This window comes from Pimephales promelas, chromosome 12 (genome assembly GCF_988280905.1).
Source record: "Pimephales promelas chromosome 12, fPimPro1.hap1.1, whole genome shotgun sequence".
NCBI classification, from domain to species: Eukaryota; Metazoa; Chordata; class Actinopteri; order Cypriniformes; family Leuciscidae; genus Pimephales; species Pimephales promelas.
The window spans coordinates 451,251-462,500 of record NC_142780.1 but is presented as its reverse complement, the minus strand read 5'-3'; the positions used below and the strand labels follow the sequence as shown (position 1 = coordinate 462,500).

At 43.7% G+C, this 11,250-nt stretch overlaps 1 protein-coding gene across 1 annotated transcript in view; it reads right to left on the bottom strand.

The window, feature by feature from the left end:
- Positions 1 to 6,872, bottom strand: part of arhgef2b (Rho/Rac guanine nucleotide exchange factor 2b) — a 29,419-nt gene extending 22,547 nt beyond the window's left edge. The window contains exon 1 of the mRNA XM_039667299.2: positions 6,591 to 6,872. Coding sequence (XP_039523233.2) covers positions 6,591 to 6,656 — 66 coding nt within the window. The 5' untranslated portion in view covers positions 6,657 to 6,872. The remainder of the gene's footprint in view (positions 1 to 6,590) is intronic.
- Between the last annotated feature and the right edge of the window lie 4,378 nt (positions 6,873 to 11,250).

Sequence of the window (11,250 nt, the reverse complement as noted above, 5' to 3'; positions counted from 1 at the left end):
GATGAAAGTGGTACTTCACTAATTAAGTAATCTATATTTTTTTAATGATTCCCAGAGAATTATTTCATAATTCATGCAAAACTGATTAATAACCAATTCAGGACAACTGACTAGCACTACATTAACATTTGAACTGCTACTGTAAACGACTTGTTTACATTTCAATATGTAATAGCATAGCAGATATGATTTTATGATATGAGCTTATGATTTGAGAAAGCTGTTAATAATTGGCCTATGCTGTCTATATATCAGCTGATTAATTTTAAAGAAATGGGTGTTTAAATGGACTGGCATTGAATCACTGGAGTCATGATGATACTGGGACATACATAGTCATCAGACACCCTAATGCCATACAGTTATCATATTTAACCCACCTCCCAAAACAATATGTTTTATGTATGTCTTCTTGCTCATATATATATATATATATATGTGTGTGTGTGTGTGTGTGTGTGTGTGTGTGTGTGTGTGTGTGTGTGTGTGTGTGTGTGTGTGTGTGTGTGTTTGTGCATATCTTGTTGTGAGTGAGAAGATTCTACTTTATTGGCTTTTCATTATAACTACTGTAAGAATCATGGGAACTAACTAGTAGTGACTCAGGTGTTATTTCATACTTCTGTGGGAATTACTAATTATTTGGATCCGTATTCTAAAGTGAAGATCATGGGAACTAACTAGTAATGACTCAAGTGTTGCAACACACTTCTAAAGAAATTTTCTGCAAGTATAATAAAGTTCACCAAAAACCTCAAACGCTTGAAATGACTTGTGTTTGGTTGCACAAATCATGACTAGATCATGTACACTTGAGTCATTACTGGTTTGTTCCCATGATCCAAATAATTAGCAATTCCCACAGAAGAGTTTCTTGTTAGTTAATAATAGTTATTAGATTGTTAATATTGTGTTGCTCATTGGTTGTTGTGTAGTTATTCATTAACGAAGGACCCGTATTCTAAAGTGTTGCCAAAAGCCCTGATGCATTTGAAGTTCGTCTGGTTTACAAATTTCTCAAAACTTCTCAGCAATAGCCGTCGTTTCTCCGTCTAGGTTAACTGTAGACCTGACTATAGAGTAAAATAAATAAAATAGTAAACTTATATCAAACTAATCATAATTCTGACATCTAACCTTCCTTCTTTAGGCCTGACACTCTCCAGTTTGAACACAATACTCTCAAGTTGGTGTCGAAACCAGTGGGAAATGCTGAAATACTGGACAATATCAAAAGTATAAGCGTCTAGAAGAGTAATTCCCGAAGTGGGCGAGCGACGGCTGCAGAGTCTCAGCGTTCGGACAATTTAAACAGCCTAAAATAACTATCGTAGCATATACAGCATATTTAAAAAACATATCAAAACACCAATATACTGATATATTTCATTCAACATTTAAAGTATAAGTCGCCCGCTCCGCTAGGCTCCGCCCTCTGTACTGGCGCGCGCAGTTACAGGCAGAGATTGACATTCGGGATGCAAATTATCGATTAATTACTTAATCATTAGTTGATCAACCTTATCAATCGATTAACGATTAACTGATAAGCGCCTATTTTCCTGATAATGTAAATTTCTCACAGTATCAATTTAACATAAAAAGGTAAATATTGCTTATATACTGAATAAAAATGCATGTTATATTGCTCAATTGAACAGTTGGGATACGTCACAGAATAATGGCATTTATGTAGTTTAACAAAATAAATTATGCACAGAAAAATAAAATACACAAAAAATAATTGTGCACTGGCTCACCTGTTGTATGTGAAACATTAAGCAACATAAAATACATTTTAAATAAATACATTTTATAATAATCTATCTGGTAAACTACTTAGTTTACTTAAACTACTGGTTTAGATATCACACTGACACGTAGTACTTCTGTGATCTTTGCCCACTGCCACTTCTGTTGAATCACCGATCACTCTGGCGAACTGATGACGGACTACACTGGGTTTATTTATACGGCATCCCTTGTAAATTAGTCTGATTCGCTAAAGTGCCGGTGTCGTGCCGAAAAGTGATGGTCCGCCGAACATTGATGGCCGGCCGCGGGAGCGCACGCAGCGTGTTAAAGATGTATCGCCATTCTCTTTACGAATGCAGTTGCTTTTATGTGGATCAAACAGACATAACGTCCAAATAAACATCACTCACCCAGTACTTTTCACCTATTGATCTGTGTTGTATTATTTTCATGTTATCACTTTGAAGCTGCTTTGATACAATCTGTATTATAAAAAGCGCTATATAAATAAATGTGACTTGACTTAACTTGACACCAATGTGTCCCTGAGCGAGACACTTAACCCCTAGTTGCTCCAGAGGCGTGCGACCTCTGACATATATAGCAATTGTAAGTCACTTTGGATACAAGCGTCAGCTAAATTCATGTTCAACCATGCGCACTCATCACACACAACGCTTTAAATCTCTTGACAAACTCAAAGACGTCCAACACGTTTGTGTGTATTCTAAATAAAAGACACAGATTGGACTGAATGTCAGATTGCTTATTCTGCTCAAGATCAGGAGTTACTGAGTCCACGACTCTGCCGGGTGGACGTGTGTGAGGTCGACTCAATAGTGACTATGATGAGATATTTGGCTAATCAAATCATGCAGAAAAGCGTGGGGACGTTAAGAGTACGTCTGCTCTCAGTGTGCCGTCTCAGTCACAGTTCATCATGTTACACACACCTGATGCGCTAAGATGATCTTATCAACAATCACTTATTATCCCATACAAACTATCTCATATTACAAACTCAAATCAACACATTAGAAGACTGAAGGCAGTGGTCGTCCGTGTGTGTTCAGTCAGGGTTTGCTAGAGTCCGCTAGAGTCGGAGATCTGAACAGGAACAGGAAGTCACACACGCTACTTCCTCTTCTGTGGTTAAAAGTTAAAGCATGAAGGGAAGTTACACTCGTCTTTTCATATCGAGTGAAGCGCTTCTGGAGCAGGAGCACATGTGGGCGGGGCTTGATTGTGTCAGTGGGGAGCTGATTGGCTGGTTGTGGTTTGCTATTGGCTGATCTCATGTGAGTGACAGGTTAAATCATCATCAGAGAAGAGATGCTGCAAGTGGAACTGATTCTGATTATTAACACAATAATGATGTGCACCGATTAATCATTTCTAATAAACACTGCAATATTCATGGTGACTTTAAACTTTATGTATGAATTAACTTGTAAAGAATGACATATTAGATCTGCAGTTTCTGAGGGCTGACTATATTTATAATGTCTTTCAGAAAGAGCAGCCAACACGGCTTCCTTCCGCACACGTGTGTGTGTGTGTGAGTGTGTGTGTCTTTTGTTTTAGTGAGTGTGTGTATCTGTTGTTTAGACTTTTGTTTTAGCAATCGGGCTCTCAAAAAAGATTTTTCAGCCAATATATCGGTTATCGGCTTTCAAATATAAAGAATTATCGGATATCGGTATTGGCCAAATTTTTCGTATTCCTATTAAACATCCCCCAGCGCTCCTGAACTGCTCTCGAGAGTGAGTCTGCAGTCCTGCATCACGTGTGTGTGTGTGTGTGTGTGTGTGTGTGTGTGTGTGAACCAGAGCTGGTTGGGCTGTTCAGTGTGTGTCAGGTATGATCTTTCACTCTTCTTTGTTGTTTTCACTCAGTCTGTCCCTTTGTGTCTCAGATCTCTGATCTCTCTTCTCCGCCCTCGCCTCTATGAAACATTATCCCTTTAATCACACAGCTTTTCATTTCTCACGCTGGTCTGTGTTTACCGACGGCCATAGAAGATTATTACCAGAGAAACGGTCCAATGACATATTTATTAAAACCAACTGACCCATCTGGAGGCCCGGGACACACTCATCCTCACACACACACACGGCAGATTTCTGAAATCATTTGATGCACTTTGTCAAATTTTCCTGAAAACAATAATAAAGAATATAATAGAGTGTAAATAATACTCAAATAACACGGATGCCAATGAGCTTCTGGACTTTATTCTGAAAAACCATCGTGAGCAAATATTATATCTATGGTTGCTGAGGTCTTTGCACTGGATGATGTATGCAGGATTACATTGTTTTATTTTTAATTAATAATATAATAATTCCTCGTGTTGGAATGCGCTTCGTGTGTGTGTGTGACAGAGCCTGTTCACGGGTGAACTCCTCATAACACCGATATGAAAGTTCTGCCATTTTCCTCATATAACATAACCCCAGTTTGAGCCACAGCTTCATCAACACACACACACACACACATCACCAATAAATAATATAATGATATGAAAACTGGTTAAACGTGACTGAAAACAAATCTGATCATCGTATAGGGATGCACAAATATGAACATATACCGATAATTCTTTATATTTGAGAGCCTATTAACCGATATATTGGCTGATAAATCTAAATTCAAATTTATATATCATTTTTGAGAGCCTGATTGCAAAAACAAAAGCATCATCACTAGGGTTGGGCATCGTTTGAATTTGAACGATTCTGATTCCGATTCCTTGTTTCGATTCCGGTTCCTAACGATTCTCGATTCCGATTCTTTTAAGAGGCAGGGTCAAAAAAGTTTAGCTAACCTTGCTAACCAACGGCCTTTCTGAAGGAAATACTCCTTCTGTAAAAATACTCCTTTTGTCACAAATTTTGCATTTTGCCGAGATTTCGTTATTTTTAGAAAAGTGAAGCCACACTTTGGATCGCCGACGTAAGCTACTCATGTTCGACTCGCGCGGTTATGCCAACACTTCCGGTAGACACTTCTTCGTTGGTGTTGTTCAGCGGTTTCTTCTTCCGCTCGGCGGACTGTGAATATCAAAACTAGGAATCGAAATTTTAACTTTTGAACGATTCCGGGAAAAAAGAAAAGTTAGTCGCGATTCCAATCGATACTCGATTCTCGATACCCAACCCAAATCATCACCATGAAAACCCACGTCCAAAACACACAGTTATATAGCGTTCTCATTATAATGTTACGCAGCCGATATGACACACTTGCACATGTTGCATTTAACTGTATTTTCTTGAAGTGATTCCAACAAACAGTTCATAATCATAATCATAACCATCACTGAGCATCCGCGTCTGAAGAGTCTCGGCTCAAGGAGATATTACTAATCTGCTTTAATATATCGGGCAGATCTTCTCATCGGGATAACGATAACGAGAACATTATAAATGATCATATATCAGCCGATAAGGAGCCGATATATCACAGCAGCAATTCCTGTTTCTACAGTTATGATAATCATAACCGCAGCAATCGTCGCACTGGGATTCACACAGCACCGTGATCACACACTCCACTGATCACAGTCTCCACTGGTAACCAGTGTCCTCATGGCCGGATCATGTGTGTGTTTATGGGGTGTACTGTACACTGATTTACAGGGTTATTGCGGGGTAATAATTGATGACATCTGGCGTTTTAAAACCCAGGATCATATTTGATCAGAGAGACTGAAACCCTCGTTCCAGAAAGCATCTGATTGGATGAGACTCTGAAGCAGAATGATGTCATCGGTATCGGCATGGAGGACATCATACACGTGTGTGTCTTCCAGTGTAGTGTGTCCTTGTTTCACACACTGGTTCACTGGATCCGTCATCATCCTCTCGCTCGAGTCTTCCCTTCATCACTTCTCCTCCATCCTCATCCCTCGTTCACTTCTGCCCATGAGGGGATTCTGCTCCAGCTCTGTGTTCAGCACACATAGACTCCCAGTGCTCCCAGTGCTCCCAGCTCTTCCTCAGAGACCCCGGTCAGACCCGGTCCAGCTCCATGAGGAACCCGTTGCAGTGCCTCGAGCCAGAAGGTCAGGAGGACTCTCGGACTCGTGTGCTAAATGCAAATGTTCTGAGGTTTGCAAAACACACATCTTTAGCGCCAGCGCGACGTGACTCATCGCACGGGATGTGGAAACGGGAACTAATCGCAGCACTTCGCTAAAAAAACGGCTAAATAGGCACAAAAAATGTAAATTTGTGAATATCAATTGATTCACAGGCAGACCTTCCACAGCACACACACACACGCGCGCGCGAGAACAAAGACACTATGATAGTGTGTGTGTGAGGACAAAGGGAGATGCGCTGAAGATAATAACGCGTGGCCGCGCGTCAATCAAACATGTAACTTTAGCGCTTTGTGAGTGTGTGTGTGTGTGTGTGTGTGTGTGTGATGATGAAGTCAGTGTCGTGTAACATCATGCTGCAGTGTCTCTTTGTATGTCCCTCCCCCATTGATTCCCTTCTGCGCGAGACAGCGTGTCCTTCCAGACGCACAATGGACTCGAGCTCGGTGTAAATACACAACTCTTACTCCAGCTCTCTCTCTCTCTCTCACACACACATCTATATGAGCTCATCAGTACAGGGGGATATACTATATATATATATATATATATATCACTTCCTTTGATCAAGCAGAGCCGCAGGAAACCACTGGCCGGAGCCGATCAGAAATAATGTATTAAATAATGTCACTGTGGTATCCGTGTTTTAACAATAATGCGTGTGCATTCTTCCAAAAGATAGCTGTTCAATTCAGACATAAGATAGCGTTATAACCCATCTATAACTCACCTTTGTATTAGTGTCTTTCATTCTCTCCTGCCGTGCTTTCGGTAACGGGTCCGAGCTTCGGGACATTGCGGAAAAACGAAAACTTCACCCTGAGCCGGACGATATAAAATCCAGATGTTTGAGTCTAATCCAGAGAATAAGCATCCAGTGCATGAAGAAATATGATCTGACATATGCATGTACGTTATAGCTCCATTCAGTCTCACGTGAACTGTGTTTAATAAGACGCACTAGGGGTTTTTCTCTCTTTTTTCTTCTTCCACAGGAAACTCCACAGTCTTCGTGAGCACTGCCCCTAAGCTGACTTTCAGCCAATAGCAGTCGTGGATTTCTCTGACTGACAGGCGCTTGACCAATCAGAGCTGTTACATGCTGGCGGACTCCGCCCATCACAGTTACAGTAACCTACAGATTACACATAGACAGAGACTACAGCAGCACGCGCCACATGGTGTGTGTGTGTGTGTGTGTGTGTGTGTGTGTGTGTGTGTGTGTGTGAGAGAGAGAGAGAGACACTGATGTGAGGCTGAGCGCTGCTTTATGTAGCCTATTATAATAGTTCAAACATTAGACGTTTTTTATTCTGTACAACTAAAAGGAAACTCACTCATTAAAATTGAATTTCAAATATTTTATGCTAAAATAACCCAGTGCTTTTTTAAAAAAGATCTACATGTATTAATTGTATTGATGTAAAAATGTTATCTGTGAGTATTTAACACACACACACACAGTGTTTAGTATAGTAAAGTGCAGTGTTGTAGTACTCGAGACTCGGACTCGGTCTCGAGACCATATTTTAATGGTCTTGGTCTTGTCATGGACTCGTGTGCATTTGGACTCGGAATTGACTCGTACTCGAACATTTTTTTTTTAGGACTCGGAATTATTCCCGAGTCCACTCGAGTTCAATTAAAAATATTTTTCATGATTATTAATGTATGTTAGTAAAATATTTCTTTAAATTGATTGACACGCCCAGTGATTGGTGATTTTCTAGTGCGCAACTGCGCATGACAAATTGTAATAAAATTACTTTTAACACCACCTACTATGTGGCCTTTTTACCCTAAACTGATCATATTTATTAAACTCTAAGTAAATTCAGTAAAAAAAAAAATAAAAAAAAAAGGATTTCTCTAAGTAAATAAAAGTAAATTAGGTAATCAACCCTCACTGGTCTCAGTCTCGACTCGGACTCGACCGTCTCTGGTCTCGAACTCGACTCGGACTCGACCGTCTCTGGTCTCGAACTCGACTCGGACTCAACTCTCTCTGGTCTCGGACTCGACCGTCTCTGGTCTCGGACTCGACTCGGACTCGACTCTCTCTGGTCTCGGACTCGACTCAGACTCGACTCTCTCTGGTCTCGGACTCGACTCTCTCTGGTCTCGGACTCGACTCAGACTCGACTCTCTCTGGTCTCGGACTCGACCGTCTCTGGTCTCGGACTCGACTCGGACTCGACTCTCTCTGGTCTCGGACTCGACTCTCTCTGGTCTCGGACTCGACTCAGACTCGATTCTCTCTGGTCTCGGTCTAGACTCTCTCTGGTCTCGGACTCGACCGTCTCTGGTCTCGGACTCGACTCGGACTCGACTCTCTCTGGTCTCGGACTCGACTCGGACTCGACTCTCTCTGGTCTCGGACTCGACTCTCTCTGGTCTCGGACTCGACTCAGACTCGACTCTCTCTGGTCTCGGACTCGACTCTCTCTGGTCTCGGACTCGACTCAGACTCGATTCTCTCTGGTCTCGGACTTGACTCTCTCTGGTCTCGGACTCGACCGTCTCTGGTCTCGGACTCGACTCGGACTCGACTCTCTCTGGTCTCGGACTCGACTCGGACTCGACTCTCTCTGGTCTCGGACTCGACTCTCTCTGGTCTCGGACTCGACTCAGACTCGACTCTCTCTGGTCTCGGTCTAGACTCAGACTCGACTCTCTCTGGTCTCGGACTCGACTTTCTCTGGTCTCGGACTCGACTCTCTCTGGTCTCGGACTCGACTCAGACTCGACTCTCTCTGGTCTCGGACCCGACTCTCTCTGGTCTCGGACTCGACTCTCTCTGGTCTCGGACTCGACTCAGACTCGATTCTCTCTGGTCTCGGTCTAGACTCAGACTCGACTCTCTCTGGTCTCGGACTCGACTCTCTCTGGTCTCGGACTCGACCGTCTCTGGTCTCGGACTCGACTCGGACTCGACTCTCTCTGGTCTCGGACTCGACTCTCTCTGGTCTCGGACTCGACTCAGACTCGACTCTCTCTGGTCTCGGTCTAGACTCAGACTCGACTCTCTCTGGTCTCGGACTCGACTCGGACTCGACTCTCTCTGGTCTCGGACTCGACTCTCTCTGGTCTCGGACTCGACTCAGACTCGATTCTCTCTGGTCTCGGTCTAGACTCAGACTCGACTCTCTCTGGTCTCGGACTTGACTCTCTCTGGTCTCGGACTCGACCGTCTCTGGTCTCGGACTCGACTCGGACTCGACCGTCTCTGGTCTCGGACTCGACTCTCTCTGGTCTCGGACTCGACTCTCTCTGGTCTCGGACTCGACTCAGACTCGACTCTCTCTGGTCTCGGTCTAGACTCAGACTCGACTCTCTCTGGTCTCGGACTCGACTCTCTCTGGTCTCGGACTCGACTCTCTCTGGTCTCGGACTCGACTCAGACTCGACTCTCTCTGGTCTCGGACTCGACTCTCTCTGGTCTCGGTCTAGACTCAGACTCGACTCTCTCTGGTCTCGGTCTAGACTCAGACTCGACTCTCTCTGGTCTCGGTCTAGACTCAGACTCGACTCTCTATGGTCTCGGACTCGACTCAGACTCGACTCTCTCTGGTCTCGGTCTAGACTCAGACTCGACTCTCTCTGGTCTCGGTCTAGACTCAGACTCGACTCTCTCTGGTCTCGGTCTAGACTCAGACTCGACTCTCTCTGGTCTCGGACTCGACTCTCTCTGGTCTCGGTCTAGACTCAGACTCGACTCTCTCTGGTCTCGGACTCGACTCAGACTCGACTCTCTCTGGTCTCGGTCTAGACTCAGACTCGACTCTCTCTGGTCTCGGACTCGACTCTCTCTGGTCTCGGTCTAGACTCGGACTCGACTCTCTCTGGTCTCGGTCTAGACTCGGACTCGACTCTCTCTGGTCTCGGACTCGACTCTCTCTGGTCTCGGTCTAGACTCGGACTCGACTCTCTCTGGTCTCGGACTCGACTTTCTCTGGTCTCGGACTCGACTCAGACTCGACTCTCTCTGGTCTCGGTCTAGACTCGGACTCGACTCTCTCTGGTCTCGGACTCGACTCTCTCTGGTCTCGGTCTAGACTCAGACTCGACTCTCTCTGGTCTCGGACTCGACTTTCTCTGGTCTCGGACTCGACTCAGACTCGACTCTCTCTGGTCTCGGTCTAGACTCAGACTCGACTCTCTCTGGTCTCGGTCTAGACTCGGACTCGACTCTCTCTGGTCTCGGACTCGACTCAGACTCGAGTGAGGTGGTCTCGACTACAACACTGGTAAAGTGTGTATAGTAAAGTCCAGCTGGGGACGAAGGAAAACAGAGACTGTGACTCAGTCTCTATGTTGGATGTATGGTAATAAATGTTGATTAATTTGCTCAAGCACACACACACACACACATGATATCACTGGAGTTAATATCCGCTGCTCGTTAATGACTGGCTTGTGTTTTCTGGACTGTAGAGACGACTAACAGAGGAGATGATGACTGAGGCTGCGAGTCGAGCTCGATACACACCGCCTCACTGTGAAGGTGTGTGTGTGTGTGTGTCCTCGGCCCTCATGCGTTCAGCTCAGGTTATACTGGCTGGAATACACTACTGTTGTGTATCTGAGGATCAGAACCGGTCTGATGAGCAATCACACACACACACACACACACACACACACACACACACACACACACACACACACACACACACACGAATGTCTTCTTTTGTCTCTCCTCTGTCTTCTGAAAGGAGGTGTTTGTGATCCTCAGAGTGTTGAAATCTGTTCTAGTGGTCGTCTGCATCACTAATCTCAGTCTGATCATGTTTTTTTATTTCATATTTTGTATTTTAAGGGGACTTTTTATACTAAATTATATTTGCGCTGTATTTATTATCCAGTTATTCACTTTTTGAGCACAGACCTGAACATTTTATTTCCGACTTAATCTGTGAAAATTCTTGAATGTTAGAGCAACGATACACTCGACTGATTATTGCTGAACTGGAAAGTTTCAAAAAGTGTAAAAACTTGAAAAGTGAAAATAGTTACAGAATTGAATGTGTATTGTTATGAAAAATGCCCAAAAATAATATTTTAAGTATATAGTGACCTGTCACCTGGCAGCCAGCGCTGGAGCTGCATGGGTAATGGTTTATTAGGAGTTGATTAATGTGTTATTACAGGTAAAGGTGGTAAAGGTGTGTTTATGTTCAAGTTAGGTCTGGTGTTCCTGGAGCATTTAGGACAGAGATGTGTAAAGGAGTGGCGATGGGCTTGCCTGTGTATTCAGATTAATAAGAGGAGAGAGACACCATTACTGCCCCCTGGTGGTGTGATTTACTGATGCTCCACCTGCAGATCGGTGTATGGGACACGAGTGTTCATATTTTGTGCTAGTTTTAGCATAGTACAAGTGTAATAGCATA